Source organism: Cajanus cajan, chromosome 7 (assembly GCF_000230855.2).
Source record: "Cajanus cajan strain Asha chromosome 7, NIPB_CcT2T_4, whole genome shotgun sequence".
NCBI lineage: Eukaryota > Viridiplantae > Streptophyta > Magnoliopsida > Fabales > Fabaceae > Cajanus > Cajanus cajan.
Window position 1 is genome coordinate 7,840,019 of NC_138523.1, and position 20,877 is coordinate 7,860,895.

The 20,877-nt window shown below is 31.7% G+C and overlaps 1 protein-coding gene across 3 annotated transcripts; it reads right to left on the bottom strand.

The window, feature by feature from the left end:
* Positions 1 to 10,101: 10,101 nt before the first annotated feature.
* GLDH (L-galactono-1,4-lactone dehydrogenase) lies at positions 10,102 to 17,567 on the bottom strand. Of its 3 annotated transcripts, none has more exons than XM_020367752.3 (7): positions 16,845 to 17,567; positions 15,461 to 15,711; positions 14,371 to 14,556; positions 13,357 to 13,777; positions 12,694 to 12,834; positions 11,424 to 11,589; positions 10,102 to 10,350 (listed from the first exon to the last, which is right to left on the bottom strand). In XM_020367752.3, the coding sequence occupies exons 1-6, from the start codon at positions 17,442 to 17,444 to the stop codon at positions 11,431 to 11,433; spliced, it is 1,758 nt and encodes a 585-aa protein (XP_020223341.1). In that variant the 5' UTR covers positions 17,445 to 17,567; the 3' UTR covers positions 10,102 to 10,350; positions 11,424 to 11,430. The 3 variants fall into 3 exon arrangements, with proteins under 3 accessions (XP_020223341.1, XP_020223340.1, XP_020223339.1); XM_020367751.3 differs by lacking the exon at positions 10,102 to 10,350 and adding an exon at positions 10,939 to 11,354; XM_020367750.3 differs by lacking the exon at positions 10,102 to 10,350 and having other exon boundaries at positions 10,939 to 11,589; positions 16,845 to 17,566.
* Between the last annotated feature and the right edge of the window lie 3,310 nt (positions 17,568 to 20,877).

Here is a 20,877-nt window from a genome sequence, read left to right on the forward strand (position 1 = left end):
TAAGTATTAAGATATTATTTAATTAATATTACTAGTCAAATATTTTAATAAATATATAAATGAATAGGTGACTTATAAGGTATTATATATCATATTTAATAAATATATAATTCTAAATAATTTTAAACGAATAACTTTATATTACAAATCTATTATTAAATAAGATATAACTATTGCAAAATTTAATAACTATTTATTTATTTATATATATATATATATATATATATTCATTTATATTATATTATATATTCATATATATATATAATATTTTTGATCATTTTTATTTTATTTATCATTTTAAGAAATTACTTAAAATTTAATTATATTTTATATAACTTTTTATCGGGTAAATAAATTAAAAATATTTTACAATATACTTTAATCAAATGTATATTTTAAAATCTTATAAAAAAAATAACTTTTAGGAAGTTAAGGTAAATACTCTAAATTATATATTTAATATAATATGGGAATGATAGTATAATACTTGTATCTCTGAGGGGTGAATTGTAATTTATTCTATATTTTAACATATAAAAGGTAATAGTGTAATATTTGCATCTCTAAGTGGAAGAGAGTGTAATTTACTTTAATAATATTAAGTTAAATGAGAAAAAGTGTATATTTTAATATAATATGATACTCTTATATATGAAGAGTGTAACGTAATTTAATCTTAAAAAGATGAATATTATCAACTAAGTGTATCTTGTATATATATATATATATTACTCTCTCTCTCTCTCTCTCTCTCTCTCTCTATATATATATATATATATATATATATATATATATATATATATATATATATATATATCACTATCTATAAAGAAGGGTGATGTAACACCTCATTTTTCATAAAATATTATATATAAGTATTTTATTAGTAACCTTGGATTTTTTTTGTTAATAGGGGTTGTTTAATATTTATTTTATTATGTAATATATTTTAGAATATAATATATGGTATTTTATTAAATATTATTATAACATTTTATTAAAAAGAAAGAGAATTTGTAACTATAGTTAATTCTTTTAGCCATAAGGTTAAAGGAAGGTTAAGGTTTTAAAAGAAGGATTTATGATCAGTTTTTACGCTCTTATTTTTCACGCATGCATTTGCGCTTTAGAGCTTGAAAAGTAAGAGCAAGAAGGGAATCACCCTGAAGCTATGTACCTATCGTCTAGTGCTTATCCAAGTAAGGGGGAGTGAGAAAATTCATTTTGGGTGTGGGTTTGTACGTCGAGTAGTGAGATTGGCCCCTAATCTTGTGTATGATGTATGCTCATGTTTGAGGGGGTTTTCCCAATTGTGTCTATTTTTCTTATCGTTCTTCTTGTACATGATTAATGACATTAATTGTTTGAATGAATAATCAATTGTGTGTTTAGAATTGTAATTGATTGATTTGAGGTCCTATGGGTTCTCATGGCAAACCCTAAGAAAACTTATTGTGATGATAGTGATCGAAAAGATAGTGGTTGTATGTGTAAATTGAAAGATATTCAATGTTAATTGTTTGTTATAGAACATGTTTATCGATTGAATTGTGTGTTTTGGTAAATTGATGTGTGATTCAAAATTTTCTGTTTTTGTTGTGCGAGTCGTTTTTAATATGTTGTTGAGTGCCACTTGGGGTGCGTTAAGCGTCGTTAAGGTTGAGAACAAAGTTTGCTCTTGGGGTCTCTTACGTTGGGCATGGGATGACCCTCGTTAGGTGCAGAAGCTCTAGGGGTTCCCTATGATGCTTTCGTCGAGTGTAAGCTAACTCTTGTTGGATGTGGACACTCTAGAGAGCTCTTGGTAGTGTTCTTGCAGAGCATGGACTCGATCACCCTGAGTGTGGTCTAAAAAGAGACCAATATGGTCCTTTGGAGGTATCGCATCGAGTGCACAACATGTGTCATTGGGCGTCATTCTACCTATGATCCTTCTATTGTTCTTCTATTTAACCCTATGTTGTGACTCTTGTAATGCAATGATGATGTGGATATGAATTGATCTTTGTTGATGAATATATGAGAGTATGTGATGAGTAATGAGACATGATGAATGTGTGAAATTTGAAATTATGGAACCATGTAAATGTAATGCATAAAGCCTATTTGACATGTATCATATGCATACAAATGTTTTTGTAAGGGTACAATATGAAATACACCACTAAGAAAGGTCCCTTGTGTAAAAGCTTGGGAACTTACCTTAGGGATAGCTCGGTTTGAAAGTCTTAGTCTTGCCCTTGTGAACATAGGATGTATCTTGCGTAGCTTAGCTATCCTTACCAGACCCTAGTAATATGTTTTTCTAGTGAGAGTCCACAAAGGGCATGACCTGGCATATATTCCTAGACTACTCTATTGTGTTGCTAGCGATAATGCACAAGTGTAGTGTTTTTACTGGCACCACATGCATGTTAACATGTAGTTTGTGTCCATAATGTATTATAATGTATCTGTTGTTATTTATTATGTTATGAATGAATCAAGTATTTTGATAGTGTGTATTTGCAAATGCTCTATTTGATTGTATGTGATGTTTGTGTTTGGCTAGCCAGTTTGCATTCCTACACTGTGAGTTAGAGTGAGATATTTCTCACTCCCTTTTCTTTTGTGTTGTTTTCTTGTGGTTTCTATAGGTAATCAGTAGCATGGTGTTGAGGACGTTGGTGATAAGACCTAGTCCTCAATGTTGGATTTTGTTTTGATAGGACACGTGACACCGATGACTAATTAGGACTAGTTAGGATTTGATTCATGTTATTTAAATTAAGTAGTTGATTTTAATTCCTTTATAATTCCATTAAGTTTAGTTTATGTTAACAATGTGATCCCTTTTACCTGTATGAATTTTGAGTTCATTTATTATATCAAGCTTATTTAGTTTTATATTATATTATGTGTTATGACATGCAAAGTAGAGGATGTTACAAGTGATATTTCCCGAACACCTAAATAAATGAAACACTTCATTGACACTCCTAATTTATGTTTATCTCTCTCTTTTTGTCACATGTGTTTATCTCTCATCTCTTATCTCTTTCATACTTATTTGGTGTCCAAAAATATTTTTCAAAATGAAGAAATTGGAAATCTTCATATAAAAATCAATAGAAACATATGAGTAAAACACCAAAATTATGTTGATTGTAGCCTCATGCATTAGCATGTTGTCTCCTCTTAGCTCTTTTTGTGTTATAGTATGTGTTTCTCTCATTTGTTTTACCTTAGTTAACTATTATGAGACTATGATTAAGCTAATCCTACTCTCTCTTCTTTGGGTAACTTGATGGAAAAAGAAAGAAATGAATGAAGATTAGTTTTTTAAGCGTTGTTTGATAAAAGAGACATAAGATGAAAGAAGAACATAGGGAAAACTTTCCTTCTCAAATAATAAGAAGTGCACAAAAAATTCAACGATCATAAAAGAGATGTAAGATGAAAGTAGAACTCGACTCAATAACTCATATTTTATATCAAATTTCAACGATCTAACCATTACATTAAAAATTCTTAACATAAATGAAGTCTAGAAATTTTTAAAAATTTGAAAAATATTTGATACTTTGTTTCCTTAATTCAAATCTACATATAAATGCTTTTATGATTATCAATCAAATATGAATGAATTAATGAGACAAAGTATGAAATAATTTTCAATTAATGCATAGATCAAGTTTGCTAAGTTTTAAAAAATTTGAAAACTATTTGATACTTTATTTTACTAATTCAAATTGATGGATAATTATAAAAGTATTTTATAAATTGATTTGAATTAATGAAATGAAGTATCAAATATTTTTCAAATTTTTTAAAACTTTACAGACTTGAACTATAAAATTTTTTAATTTAATAGTTGAATCGTTAAAGTTGGATATAGAACATGAGTTATTAAGTGGTATAAGTTTATGTATATTTACTCTTAAAGTAAGTGGATCCCTCCTCGTGTCTCTGTGTGTGTGTCTATACACACACGAGGAGAGATCCATTTTCTCCAAGAGTATGTCATGGTAAACTTACTCTACTCAATAACATATATTTTGTATCAAATTTCCACAATTCAACCGAGTGACTATCATATTGTACCATTGCTATCTTTCCCCTCATTAGTGGGGAATTTAATTGTTAAGTGGGGTGTGGAAACTATGGCACCTGAGACATTTAAGGAGGGTCATTTGAGTATGAATTGTAGGAAGTTGTGGCATCCACTAGTAAAAATTTCACATTTAATGACTTGGTGATGAAAACCATTAGAGAGATGATTGATGATTTGCTCCAGTAATCTTCTTATTAAGCCTAATTTTTTTTCCATTGACCCAACAAGCTTTAGAAACAAAACAAGGTGGGGGAGATGAGAGAATAGGCTGCCACTTTCTTTAGAGAAAGATAAGCCAAAGATCTTGCCACAAGGAGGAATCCTTTGATAAAAGATCTTAAGGAGAGATTTCTAAATCTAGGATGGACCTATCCTTTGCCACAAGGAGGAATACTTTGATAAAAGATCTTAAGGAGAGATTTCTAAATCTAGGATGGACCTATCCTTAAGGATTAATATTTTCTTAGGGTTCTCTTGAATCCTTTTTGTTTTATCTACACTATCTATACTAAAACTATATTTTCCTAAAAGAGTTGTGTTACTAGGATCTAAAAAGATTTGCCTTGGGTGTCCTATATGATCACCTAAGCTCCTAGAACCTAAACTATTTACAACAAAAGTTTTTTGCCTTCCTAAGGATAAAAGTGATATAGAGCCATCATGACTAAGTAATTTCTTAGGAACAAAGTATCGTTCCCAAGATTGGATGTCTTGGAAAAGAGCAAGGAACTCTTTGTTATAGGTAGGATACTTAAGAGTGACACGAAAATAAGTTATCTTTAAAGAAGCAATAGAGTGCCCACCTTTAAAAAAAAACCAGCTCCCATATCTAGTCCGCATGCAAAATATTCTAGCTCAAAAGCTTTAGAAATGTTTGAAATAGCTAAAACATTTGCATTAGAGAGCTCAATTTGTTTGGGTTGAAAAACCTTCTCAATCTTTCCTTCCAAAGAAGAAGGAATGATGTTCTTCACCAACTCATTGAGTGGTGTAGTAATAGACTACTTAAGATAGAGAGTTATTTTGATTCATCTTTTTATAGAAAAATGACTCTCTTTCTTAGCTATCGCTTGTGAAGAAACATTTTCCTCTTTATTACTCCTCTCACTATTTTCTTTTTCCCTTGTAAGTTTTATTTGTATTTCATCCTCTTCCACTTGGATAGGTATAAGAGGTTGTAATACAAATTTCTTATCATTGTGAGTGAGAGATATTTCCTTAGTAAGGCCATTATGAATGCTTTTTCTATCAAATTGTCATGGCCTTCCTAACAAAATATGGCAAGCTTCCATGGAAACTACATCACATAAAACTTTATCTTTATATTTACTAATAGAAAACTTAACCTTCACTTGTTGATTTACTATTATATCATCATTTTCATTAAGTTATTGAAGCTTGTAAGGTTTTGGGTGAGGAATGGTAGTAAGGATAATTTAGTAACCAACCTTGTACTATAACAATTTGAACTTCAATCACTATCAACAATGAGAAAACAAGTTTATTCTAAAATTTTACATCTTGTATGAAAGATGTTCTCTCTTTGTGAAGTTCCAATTTCACAAGGTTGGCTTCCAAGAAGCCTTCTAATCAATAAGAATTCATCATCACAAGGATATTTTCCTCTCCACTAGAACTTACCCCTTCTTCTTCACTACCACTAGATGTAGTCTCCTCTTAACTAATATAGTGGTCTTTGTCCCTTAAGATCATAGTCTTTTTGGTGGACATTCAAAGGCAATGTGACATCTCCCAAGACACTTAAAAAATTTAATGTTACTAATCTCAGAACTAGTGTTGGGGCTTCTTTCTTTAGAGAGGTTTTTCCTTTGTCCTCTCTTTCCTTAGATGGATCACTCTGGGAGTGACTCTTATAAAAGTACCCCTCTTCTCCATGGTCCTTTCTATAGCATAACGATGATGATGATGATGAGGAATCTTTCTTATGATAAGTTTTCCTCAATAATTATTGCTATACTTTAATGCACATTTGGACCAAATCATTAAGGTCCCTATATGGCAAGAGTTCACCTTTGTCTCTAATTTTAATGATCAAGCCACTAAGAAACCTAGAAATGGTGGTTCTTTTATCCTCCCTTATACTTTCCCTTAACATGTATAACTCCATCTTTTGTTTATACTCTTCTACACTTATCTTCTTTTGATGAAGTCTTTGGAGCTTATCCATAAGCTTCCTTCCATAATAGGAGGATATGTGCCTTTTTCTCATTTAAGGTCATTCTAGTATTTGATCTCAAGCTCATTGTGAAGCCTTCTCTCTCTTTTTATGGAGGTCCACCAATACATGGCATACCCTTGGAAGCTAAGGGTTACCAAAGAAACTTTTCTCTCTTTTCTTACAATATGGTAAGAAAAGAATTGTTCCACTTTCATCTCCCAATCTAGGTATGTTTCCATATCATCCTTCCCATGGAAGTGAGGGAGATCCACCTTGGATTCCCTAACCTTATGCTCTCTCCTAGGTTTAGGAATATTATATTCAAGTTGGTAGTTGTCACTCATGTGAAGTTTATCTTCCTCAAGATGGGGTGTAGGTAGACTATGATGAGAGCCTTCCATGAGAACTACTATTATGACTTTTACTCTTACTCTTTTTTTTTTCTTTTAATGTAAGAGTTATTACATCTCTCTACATTCTCTAACTTCTTGTAGAATTTTGGCCTTCATAGCTTTAACCTCTAACCTTTTTTCTTTTATTGTTTTCTTTAAAGTTTTAGTGTCTTTAGTTCACTTTTGAGTTTCAAAATGTTTGTAGGTGAACTAGAGTCATTATCACATTGGGAAGTGTGTGAAGTGCTTCGTTGAGATGATGGGACATCTTGAAGGCTCCTAAAAAAAGTTTTAGTTTTTTGATGATGTATTATATAGATATTGCTTAAGCCTATGAAAAAGGATAATGTATTGATTATAATAGATATAGGCATCTATGTGTGTTTGTTTATAATTGATGATGATGATGATGAATGCTTAATTCAAGAACTAATCAAGCTTTTAAGAAACCAAGAACTTGATTACTTAGTATTTCCATGTATAAACATAAAATAATAGATTATCATGAAAAGGTAATTTACTACCAAGTGTTTAAACATAGAAATATGACTTGATTCAAACAAGATTTTTCAAGGTAACATTGTTAATTAATTACCATTCAGGGCAATAGATTACCAAGTCTCTTACTTGAGAAGGATATTCATATATCCTCTGTGTTAATCGATTACCAAAGTTGGTAATAGATTAAAACAAAACCTCTTACTTGAAACAAGGCTGAAGAATCAAGATTTTCATTGGGATAATCAATTACCACAAAGTGAAATACAATTCTAGGTTTTGAAAAGCTTGGGATAATCGATTACCATATCCCATAATCGACTACCCTGACTCTTTATGTTCTAAATTCAATTTTTAGATGAACTGGTAATCAATTACCATATCAGGTAATAGATTATTTACGTTATGAGTCCTTATAACTGAATTACGTCTTCCACTTTTAATAACTATCTTTTATGAAATTAAAAGAGAATTTTGTTTGGAAAAACAACATTAGAGAAAAAGAATACTTTCAGAAACAAGAACCAAAGGCTGATCAAAGAAATATTTTTTGAAATACTAAGAAGTGCAAAGCTTGAACATGTGTTATTGAAAGAAGAAATTCAAGAAGTAAATACAAGTGTGAAAGATCAATGTCTACACAAATTAGGTGATATCTTTCTGATCTTTTAATCTGTATTTTCGTTTTATATGGTGTATCTCTTGAGATAGGGTGTCTCAATAAGAGATCTTGAAATCTTGAGTAGAATTTCTCAAGTAATTTTTGTGGGGTACAAAAATTTGTATGTTTTTCAGTCTTATAGTGTCAAGATTGATGTGTGTTAACATTCTTGTAATATTGTGTGTGCATAGTGTTTGTAAATAATATTATAGTGAATGATATTTGATTTAGTGGGGTGTTAAATCAGAGAAAATTAGATGTAGGCCAAGTAGATGGCTGAACCAGTATAAATTTTTGTATTCTTTATCTTCTTACCCTATATCTCTTTAACAATCTTGTTATGAATTTGATTAAAGAATTCAACGATTTATGAGATATGTTATTTCAATTATCACTCATACTCTGAATATTATTCTTGTAATTGAACTTGATTAAGAAGTTGGTAATATAAAATCAACCTTGATTACAAGTGATTGATTAGTTGTGTTAACATTGAAATTTTGATATATTGGAATTTTTCCTTGTAATCTACTATAATTTGTTAAATCCAATTGATTAAAGGTTGAGTATTGAATATCTTGGTAGTCTATAATCAAGACATTTCAAAAATAGATCCATCTTAGGATAGAATCTATTCCTCCCCCTTCTAGATTCTAGTAAACAAGGACCATTAATGTACCTAGGCATGATGCAAGTTGATTTTAGAAAAGTGTTTTTCCTATTTACTAAACAAAATGAAACCTAATTTGTTTTTAAAAAGTCTTTGGAACCTCTTAAATATTCTAACATTTGACAAGAATTAAAAGAAAGCAATAAAGAAAGTAAGCATGTAAACTAGTTGTATTCCTATGTGAAAGTTTGGAAGGACACTTAGAAATCTCCGAACACACTTTCACTAGTACTAAATGAAGTTACTTAAATCTTTTCACTAATAAAAGATTCGAGTAGGCTATTAAAAGCCTCTCAAAACCACTTACAACAAAAAAACTTAAAACTCAAAAGAATTAACAACAATGACAATTTAAAATCGAGAACAAAAATTGAAAATAAGTCTTTAATCTTCAAGTTCTCCTATACAATGAACAAACTCATTAGTGCAGAAGATCTCTAGTATTTGCTCTCCACTCCACTCCAAGTGTTTGTCTCACAAACTCCTCCAAAAGATAGTTGTGGAAAATAGATAAACACTAGAGTGAGGGTTCAATAGTGTATATAAAAAAACTAGCATGGTTTTCATAGTGAAGTAGTAGCTCTAGTCAAATGGAGTATAAAGAGCAGACAGATGGAACACTAGAAATTTTTATACTAGTTCATCTCAACTACAAAGACTACGTCTAGTCCTCAATTCAACCAGATTAAGTTTCATTATTTTTAAACAAAGATCCAAGTATTCTTTCAACAAGACACTTATTCTCAATCCTAAATATTTTTTGACTGACCTCTTCAAGCAACTACCCGGATATTCTTTTAACAACAAGCTTTTGTAGACTTAACAATCAAATATTCTTTTACAGTCAATTCTCCCCTTAGACAAGTCATTCTAGACTCAACCTTATAACAATGGTTATAAAGGTTATACAAGTATTGTATTCATCTCACTTAGACATTATACAACAAATACAAAGTAATGATTGTTTACAAGAAAGAATATTTATAGAGAGTATGTTTCTATACAAGTGGATTTATAAGTCGATGTATATGTGTGTCTTTCTCTTCTTTCTTCTGCTTTGAATCTTCTTTATATAGTAGTTTAGAGAAGATAATTGTTGCAACACTTTAAATCCATCTCACAAGTTTTCTTTGTTTGTTTTCATCATTTTTCCTTGTAGTGGCAGGTGACTATTTGACTTATTTAATGCGAGCATTAAATGCATTTTCTCAAATAGTACCTTTTATCTAATGGAGGTCACTTATCAAAAACAAGAATCAAAGTATGATCAAAGAAATGTTTTTTCTGAAATTCAAGAAGTGCAAAGATTGAACATATGATGATGTGTTCTTGAAAGAAGAAATTCAAGTGAATGCAATTGTGAAAGATCAATATCTACACAAAATAGGTGATATATTTCTGATCTTTTTATCTATATTTTTCATTTTATATGGTATATCTCTTGAGATAGGGTGTCTCAATAAGAGATCTTGAAATCTTGAATGAGATTTTTCAAATAATTTTTGTGGGGTATAGAAATTTGTGTAGTTTTCACTTTTTTGAATCATGTTAATGGGACAAGGAAGGAGAATTATCAATGAATGAGACGATTTTTTAAAAATAAATAAATAAAGAAAGAACTTTGCATTTGTAATTGAAAAAGAAAAAATGCAAGATGAATAGTGTCAACTTAACTAGAATCTATGTCTGAGAAATTTCATCTACACGAAAACGTCTTTGTCAATTATCACTCTCGGATCTGATATGACACTTTTCTAAATCAACTTATTTTTATCCTTGCCTCCATCTGCAATTGAGGCCAAAATGGTAGTCCAAAGCCGCTATATTGTGTTGAGTTCCCATCTTGATCAAGCTTGTCTACAAACAAGAAATAAGAGCGTAGAAAGAGTTTCATCAAGGCTCATGACAGGCGCCAAAATATTTCAGCACAAAAATCACCCAAAAGAATTTAGTAGTCGTCATGTCCACAACACTACAAAATGTGTAACATGAGACCTCCCTCTTAACCCTAGGAGGTTACATGCATGTATTTAGATGTATTAAAATCTTAGATTCTCGAAATAATTTCCAAAACTCATAATTATTACATCTAACCTTAGAGTATATATCTCTAGCTTTCGAAGTCAAATTATTAGACATCTATTTTGGCTATAAGTGTACAATCTTTGAACCTCAAACACACAAGTGCAAAGAGGTTTATATAACCGACAGATTTAACTAGCCTTATCCATCTTTGAGCCTTGTGGATACAAATACCTAACTAGGGTTTAATATCTTGAGGAAAAATTGTGTACCGTTGTAATCGCCATAATAATTACTTCACTTTTCTAGCAACCATTTTGCTTTTATCTGCTTTCTGTTAATGAGAACCAGTTTTAATATCAGGAGCAATCATTTGCTTTCTTTCAAAGGGTCTACCAACCTATGTATTTTTCAGGACAAGAATGTTTTAATGCTGTGATCCATTAATCCAATAAAGGCTAAAATCTCCAAATGTAAATTCTTGCATAACAAGCCTTGGTAAAACAAGTAGAAAGTGCAGAGTCCCAGCCAAATTGAACGCATAAAAATCAAGTATGATGGACCTAATTCATGCCTAAGAAGCAGCAATTCATACAACTATATCAACGGAACTTCTCCTTCAGTTCCCCCCTTTCTTTATGCTTCCTATTTTAGATGTTATGAGTAACAGAACGAAAAGCTCAATCCAGCTCCTCTATGTACATAACACATCACAATTCTTTAAGCTTCTGAGTTCAACGTATCTGCCATGCAGGCAATATAAGCCGAAAGAAAACATTTATGCATAATAATCCAGATTGTGCACCAGATATTTTGCATCCCCAAGTTCCAACGTGAGACTGCAGAAAAGAACTTAGAATTGAATATACTCGCATAAAAATTATGGACAATTTGGAGAAACAACCAACCCAGAATTTATATGGTGTCTGATTGTGGGAAGAGCTTTTCCAACTTGTTATTTGAAAGAATCCTATTGGGGTCCAATTCCTTTCTTGCTTTATTGTATGCATCCACAGGAAACCGCTTTCTAAGTCTTGCTTGGAGAGCTGCGAGCTCCTCCTTGTCCTTTGGAACCTAGATACAGATAATATGCACAAAAATTAAGTATACTCAAAAGTTCAAACAGTTTCCTTTCATTTTCCAATTGACACATCTGGTGATAACAGCTGGATGCACCTTTGACACCCAAGCTGGAACTTAGCATTCAAGGATTAGATTATAGTTCAATTACAATTAGGGCTGCAAATGAGTCGAGCTGAGCCAAGCTCGGTTCAACATGACTCAGCTCGATAACATTTGGCTCAACTTACAATTCAATTCGAGCTCAACATAAACCTTTTTTTCTAACTCAAATTCGACTCGGTTCAAGCTCATTAGCAATTCGATTCAGTTTGTTGGCTCGAATCACATGAACTAAGACTCAATTTTTTTTAATCCAATACACTTCAAATTTTTAATTTAATAATAGATTTTAAATTAAATGATTGTTTATTTAAAACAAAAAAACAAAAACATAATTTTATTCTATTAGCTTTGCAAGATTACAAGACACGATGCTAAAGACACATGATTACAACTAAAGTTTGAATAAATTAAAACTACTCCACTTTGCATAAAATAATAGAAAACCCAATTCATAACCATAAAATTTTAAAGTGTTCACTTCTTTTATTATTATTAACATATAACTAAGTTTTGAAAGTTCTTGCAAATTTTAATAAGCTGAAATTTATATAGAAAGTTAATTGTATAACTTATATATATGTCAACTTGATTTATGAACTAAATGAGCCAAACCATACACAAATCAAGTTCAATTCATTTATTTATCGAGCTTAATATATAGCTTAAGTTCAATTCATTGGGTTCATGAACCAAGTTTAACAAATTAATTATCGAATTGAGTTTCGAACTATTTTCAAGTTGGTTCGGTTCATTACTACCCCTAGTTACAACACAAACCTTATAAACAAACATGACCAACATGCACTTGTGTGTTATTGGGGAGTCTGTGTGAGGGAGAGATCTTTCTGTTGTATAGAGCAAGTTAAATTGGCAATTCAGTATGAGGAAATTAAGGCAAAGATCAAATAAAATAGATTAAGACAACAATTGGTATATCATATCCAAATACCATGTTGGACCATTTTTCATTATTTATGATACTTAGATGATTACCTCAATCTTAGCCCAGTGTTCATATGCAGAGTAACGATCCCATAATTTCGCCTGAGTCAGATGTCTGTAATGAAAGAATTCTTCTGTTATATCTTTCCTCTGCCGAGCATCCATGGTAGGGAGGTACATGATTATACCTACCTGAAACAACATCAAAAGTATAACGGTCTCCAAAAGTTTTCCAAATGGCATTGTAATGTTGAAATTCATGGAAGTATCCAAGGTTTATATTTCAATTGATTTAAAAACTTGAAATTAAAGTTAATGAAAGGCATTACTATGGGAAATTGACTAAAATTATAGAAGTAGAGGATCTAACGCCTATTGGATTTTTTTTCTCAACAAAAATTGTTTTTCTCCACAAAAAAAAAATGCATATATGGAGAGCTGAGGTTTTAGCATTAAAAAAAAAATCTTTCTTTTCTAAAGGCTGATGAAAAAAATTTTAAATCTGAACTGCAACACCCCCCCCCCCCCCCAAAGCAAAAAAAAAAAGAAGTTTCTTTATACAAAAACATGAAAAATAAATAAATAAAAGCATCTAGACAAACATGGAGCTAAGCAGACTTCATATGACCATGTATACAAGTTCACCCATCCTAGCTTAGAGAAGAATTTGGAACTATATCTGTACTGCACAATTATCCAGGGGAGTTTTAGTACCCAAGAAAATATATCATCCTCAGATGGGCTTGAAGCGGGACTCAAGGGACTCCTACTGCTAGCCGTCCAGCGCTGCTCAATTGGAGCAGGTGCAGGTATCTCTTCTTTCTCTATAAGTTTCTTCAGCTCTTCAATGTATTCAAGGTCTTTCATGCTAGGATTAGCTAGTTTTCCAGCAGGGAAACATGTTTCTGATACCCATTGTTGGCCTCCACAATCAAAGCCCAATATTTCATCACTCCATCCAACCCTATATCCTTCTGACTTCTGCCAGAACTCAGCCTCAGCTTGATTAATGCTGATGATGTGATTTTTATTGAGAGGATCTAGGGCAATTAGCTTGTCTCTTAACTCTGTGAAAGAAAGCTCATCTATATTTTGTTCACCATCTTCCGCTGATTTACCCCTAGATCCTTCTGTTCTGTATACAATAACAGAAAGTCGTATGTAACTTGAAACAGAGAAGTTCACAACATGGCAACAATAACATAATGACACTATTCACTAAAGATAAAAAAGAGAATGAATGTTGTGGGCAGCAAGCTACTAATAAAGAATGTAATGAGAACTGTAGTAAAAGAAGAATCCCAATTTGAGATTACAGCAATTTGAACAACTGTCAGATCAATGAGAAAAATACATTGAAAAATACATTTTTATCCGACCATGCCTTACTAAATTACAAGAAACTGGTAGGAATTTGACGGGCCTACAAAAGGGTAAATATGCTACAGTTATAAATCTTTGGCAATTCCTTCAATCTGTCTGTTTCTACCTCTCAATGTAAATTCAAATCATATTCAAGAGAGAAAAAAATAATAAATGCCACTAAAGGAAGACAAAGTGTAATCAATTGCAGAAAAATAAGAGAGGAAGCAGCAGCTGCTTCTACTAGTCTTTATTCAGTGAAAAAGACTCGGAACACTTTCTCTCAAATCTGGCAACTTTAGTACTTCTTTAGCAAATCAAAATAAATTGATTAATCTTACAATAATAGATAAGGTGTAATTGTACCCATATTTCTGGAGGGACTCCCGGTAAAGGTCACGCACATGCTGTATCGCTTCATCTTTAGTATACTGTGGTTTGAACTTGGGAGGACCTTTCCACTTTGAAACAGGATTGCATCGCACAACCACAACGGAGTCAGTATAAGGGATATAAAGATACTTCACATGCTTATTCTCAGATAGCAATTTCCTACAAAAGATAGAAAAGGGCTAATAATCAAAATCATTGTCAGCAGATCCTTAATCACTTATACCAGAGGCAAGAATAATAGAAAACGTATGCACATTCATGCACCAAAAATAGATAAGTATGTGCAAGCATGCTAGTAAAATGCTACCAAGAATAATATTAGAGTAAACACAAATTTTGGCCAATCAAATGTGTATGTAACATCATATTGGCCCACTAATTATCAGGGGAATCTAATTGGTCACTCAGGATACGACAAAATAGTATAAATGAGAGATTATTATTGATGAAAGAAAAGACAATGAGCCTGAGCTCTTGCAAATGGAAAACCCAGAGCCAAGGCTCCTCAAAGAAAACGAATTCTCTGTCCAAAACCACCAGGAAAAATGACTATCTGTCCTCTGATACCCCCTCCCCCCCAATTATCTGCCAGCTCAGCATCTTTAACTAACTCTCCCCCCTTGGTATATTTCTTTTTCTTACGTATGTACACTTTCCATATTTTGCATGAATATAGCCCACCATCTGATCCACATCTTGCACTGCTTCACTTCATTATTCACATTAGCTTCAATACCCATGATTCTATCACTCCATGATAATTAATGCTATTAACTTTTCCATGTAAGCACAAATTTGATGGCATTTAAAGGACCTATTTGATGTTAAAAATATTTTGGGATGACTGATTTGACATAATTATACACAAAAAAACAATGAGATATTGTGTATGCGTATGAACTAATATTCATTATATTGCAATTTTTGGGAGTAAAGCAAGTTCTTGATCTTAGTTCTATGTTATAAGATCGTGTAATTAATGTGGTAACGATGATGTTCAGCGTATCTGTTATTTGATTGATGTTCCAAAAAGTATTAAAAAAATAAAAAATCCAACAATTACTTGTGATTTTTCTTTATCTCATTCATTGTTGAGACAACTGTGTGTTCTACAAGCTCCTGTCGATCAACACACTGAAGGGTGACTTCAGCCACAACTCCAAGTCCTCCAAGACCACATCGAGCAAGATAAAACAGCTCAGGATCTTTATGTTTAGAGATCTCTATTGTTCCTTTGGCAGGGGTGACCAGTTTCATGGCAATCACTTGTTCATCAATAGGAGGCAATCTTGCACCAGTGCCATGTGCACCAACCTAGAACACACGAATGCAAAGCATTCTACTTTATATGAAAGATGACAGGGAGGTATAGTACAATTTAAATTTAGCTCACAAAAGTACTAAACTACATCAAACAGAAAAACCTCAAGAACAGGAAGAAAACTCTGATTCCCTTTTCAATCAGCACTTTCACATTACTTAGCTAAAAGCCTAAAACTTGTACTCAAACCAATGCTCAATCTAAAAAATAAATAAATAAATAAATAAATAAAGCATAACTTCCATGATATTTTCAAACTTTTAAACTCAATTACGAGATAACACATCCGCCCATTCCAGATAAAAGTAATATATCAAACCATAACCAAAATTAAAAACAAAAGGATAAAAATTAAAATTTCCAATTCATCCTTAAAAGATTTAGGAGTGTGCTTTTGGGTAAGCTTTAGAAAAATTGAAACTCAAGTTAGCAGTAAAATTCTACAAAAAAAATTTCTCCAAAGCGAAAGTTACTAAGAGTTGCCTCAACTCAAAATCAATTTTAGACTCCAACTCAATTCTCGCTCATGAAATCAAACATCATTTAATCTGATTTTGCCTAATTCTGCATCACTTAGTCTATTTGAAATTAAAAATTGCATTAGAGTGTGTATCCGTAGCATTTTTGGTACAAAATTCAGATATTAGTGCCTAAAAATAATAAAACACGAACCATTTAGGGCCTATTTGGGTAATCTTCCCCAGAAGCACTTCTAAGAGAGAAAAATAGGAAGGAAATAAATTTTTCCATAAGCTGAAACTGAAATTACTTTATGCATAAGCTAATTTGTAGAAGCTATTTCTTATTTAGTTCTCCAAAAACTTATTTTTAACTCATGCATAAGCTACTTTTAGCTTATACACAAACTTATTTCAAATTTCCTTACTTTTTTTCTCTCTAGAAGTACTTCAAGAGAAGCTTATCCAAACATACCCTTAATGTAATTTTCCCTAATTCTCCGTCACTTATTCTATTTGACATTACAAAATGAGGAGTTCAAGAAATTCACCCTCTAACACGGTCCTTCTAACATAAAATAATCTTAATTTCCAATAAATTTCAGGTAATAGCAGCAATTATGGTACCAAATTCAGATATCGGTGGCTAAAAACAAAAAAAGAAGAACCTGAATAATGCCTCCAATTTGCTGCTCCCTAATGGAAGCAAAATTTTGCAAGGTAAGGCCATGGTCCTTGAGGCCATCAACAAGCTGCTGAACTCTGATCCCAGCCTGCACCCTCACAGTCTTCCTCTGCTTGTCAACTTCCAAAATCCCATCCATCAGCGCCAGGTTCACCATCCCCACCCGGGACAACCCGATCCCGTTCGGCGAAAGACCCGACCCGACCGGGCGGATCCGGGTCCTCTTCTCGTGCGCCTCCCTCACCGCGCGCTCCAGCTGCTCCTCATTCTCCGGCTGGAGGAAATTGCGCGTCTGCACCTCGTGCGTCCCGCTCCAGTTCGACACCGTGTGCAGGTCCTCCGGCAGCGGCGCGTACCGGAAGATCTGCGCCTTCTTGTGCTTCGCGTCGTCCGGCAGGGGGAAGGTGTAGTAGGTGGCGCCGCCGCAGAAGAGGAGCAGCGCCGCGTAGCCCGCGTACTTGCGGGTTTCCGCGTCGGCGGAGGAGGCGGGCTCCGGGGACGCGGAGAACCGGCGGAGGAGGCGGGAATGTGGGTGGTGGTGGGCGGGACGGAGGGTGCGCTTGAGAACTAGAGTTCTCAGCATGTCTGCTCTGCGCTCGAGTCTCAACAGACAACAGCAGAGGAGTGAGTGAGTGGCGGAACCTGGAAAAATTATGGACAAAACGGAAATGAGTGAACTATTTACTCTCTCTCTCTCTCTACCCAATTATACAAGTGCTGCCAAACATACTAAAATTTGAAAGAATTTATTTTTCATATACTGTATTTTTATTTTTCAATTAATTAAAAATTAGGCTATAATATTATTTTTATTAAAGGATTCAGTTTGATTTTTTAAGTTTAAAAAAATTTATTTTAATCTCTTAAAATATTTTTATCAGTTAAATTCATTCTTTGGTCAATATTTTGCACTAATGGTGTTAATTTTGTCTAAGTTCATAATTTTTCACATACCACTAAATTGATAAAATCAATGAGATAAATTGATAGAAAAATTAAATTAGAGACTAAATTGAAATTAAAAATAAAAATAAGGGATTAAATTGAATTAAAAATAAAAATAAGGGATAAAAATATATTTTAGCTTAAAAATTATTTAAAATAATTTGTAAAGTAATTATTATTATAAGAGTTAATAATTTATTATATAATAATTAGTAATTAAATGATAATTGAAGGTTAAAATAAACACATGAAATGGTTTTGAATGTATCTAAGTGAATTTTATAAATCTTTTTACAATATGGTCACTCTTCAACATTTGTTTATATGCTTCAGGGTTTCATAAATGTTTTGGCATCATAAAATAATGAAGTAAAGAGCAAAGACTTTTGAATGCATTGTTGTATATACCGAAAATTCTCTTTGTGACTAACATTCCTTTTTTGAACACTACACTTGGTTCAAATGCATTTGTGGAGAAAAGATAAACACTAAAAGGAGGATTGAATAATGTATATCAAAAACTCACATTTCTATAATGAATTAATAATGCTAGACAAATGAAGCAATAAGAGCAATAAGATGAAACACTAAGTATTTTTATATTGGTTCGTCTCAAACATCGAGACTACGTCTAGTTCTCAATCCAACTAGATTGAGTTTCACTATCTTTAAACAAAGATACAATTATTCTATTAACAAGTCACTTCTAGTTCAATCCTAAGTATTCTTTGACTTGTCTCTTCAAGTAACTATCAAAGTATTCTTTTAACAATAAGCTTCTTCAGGTCTAACAACTAAGTATTCTTTTATAAACAAACATTTTTAGGCTCAAAACAAGTATTATTTTACAAACAAGTCTCTTCAAACTCAACCTTATAACAATGGTTATAAAAGTTACTCAAATGTTGTGTTTGTCTCACTTAAACATTATACAACTAATTATAGAGCAATGGATGTATATAAGAAAGAATAGATTTTCAAAGAGTGTTTCGGTACATATGTATATGTATCAATTACAATTAGTATTTCTTTATTTCTTGTGCTTTGAATCTTCTTATATAGTAGTTTGGAGAAGATGATCGTTACAACATTTTGAGTCCAACTTACAATTTTGGTTTTGTCTATCTTCATTATTTTCCCTTGTGGTTGTAGGTAACCTTTTGACACATTTAATATGAGCATTAAATGCATTTCATCAAATAGTACCTTTTATCTTATAAAGGAGACTACTTATAAACTTTGCATACCAGACAGAGCTTCTAGAAACAATGTTAGTATAGAGTAGCTATAATAGTGACTTTATTTGTTTTGCTCCGTGATTTTAGGGATTTGATTATAGTAGAAAACATGATTTTTCTCTTTAATAGATTTGTGAGTTTCGAGACAATCTTTTGATTCAATCTATTAAAGAATACGACATTTAAAGCGAACTTTATCATTAGTCTCAATAAATAATAAATATTTAATGTATATGAGACAAACTATATATTTTGTCTAATTAATAATCTCATATATATTCTGTCTAATTAATAATCTCATTACGTTGGTGTCGTAAAGTGTCGCTGAATGAAGAAGGGCCATTGCTTGTAAATGAGGAGCAGGGTGGAAATAACAATAAAATAGACATGATTGATCTTTTGCAATGTCGTCCAAAGTCAAAGACTAAAGGGCGTCCAAAGCAAAAACGTTTAAAGGGTGGAAAAGAATTAAGCATCAACAAATAGGTGAAGAAATTTAGATTATGCAAACATCATGGTCATAACTTCACTACTTGTCGTGATAAGGAGAATTTGGAAGGAGTTTCTAACTTTGAAGGAGGAATAGGAAATGAAGCTTTGAATCCAATATTTCACTTATATTAGACATTATTTTATATATTTTTTTAACTCTATTATATTTTTGTTATTGCTGATTTTTTATTGTTGTTGTGATGTATGTTTTAAATTATACTGATGTTATAATACAGTGTGTATGTTCTTCATTTTTTAAGTATTCTATCTGTGTCTATATTATTGGTTTCAAATTATACTGTTGTTCAATTTTTGTTTCTGTTTAATGTAAAAATAGCTAATTAACCATAGTATTGGTCACTGCACTGTACACACACATGTCAATTTTTGTTTTTGTTTGTATACACTTCTAGTTACATAACGAAAACTACATATGTGAAAGTTGCTTTTCTGACTAAGCTATATACGTATTAAAAATAATAGAAAATTAACAAAAACTATAATATTAGAAGGTTGCTTTTTTTTTTGTTAAAATATATTTTATTATTATTTTGATTAGGAGTGAAAAAGACAAATGGAAGAACAAGATTAAAAATGTCATTAAATTAGTTTTAAAAATTAGTTAAAACTATTTATTATTTTTTACTTTCTCACATAATAAATATACACTAATGAAATTACGCATAATGAATTTTAATCATTGTTAATGTGTACCCAAAACATATATTAGAAAAACTATATAAATAATTATCTACTATTATAGAGTCCTTTTATTATTTTTTTAATATTAATTTTAGTTTTTTTAAAAGCGAGTCTAACTTTTTCCTAATAATATTTAAATAAATAAAACATGCTTTTTTCCTTGAATTTTTTACTCAAATAATACTATTTTAAAAAATATTTACCCAAATAGCAACCATGCAAATTTATTTTCCAGATTAGCACTATTTACTATTCATGTTCCAGAATGGGTCGTTCTGATTCCAAAACTATCCGTTCTGATTCTAGAACGAGCCGTTCCAGATTAAAAAATAACACATGACGAATGAATAAGAACGAACCGTTCCGGATTCAAAAAAATGCACATAAAAAGTGGAACCAAAACGGGCCATTCTGAATCCGGAACGGGCCGTTCTGACCTACAGATTCAATTTTTTTTCTCTAATTTTTACTTATCAAATAACAAAACTCAGAGACTACCATCAAGTGATTAAATTTATTGAATATTAACATTGTAAATATAACTAAATAAATTTATTAAAATTTAATACAACAATAAAGATCAATGGTGGTAGAAACTAATTATGTTGTTCTGTAATGTCTATATCTGTTTTAATCCTG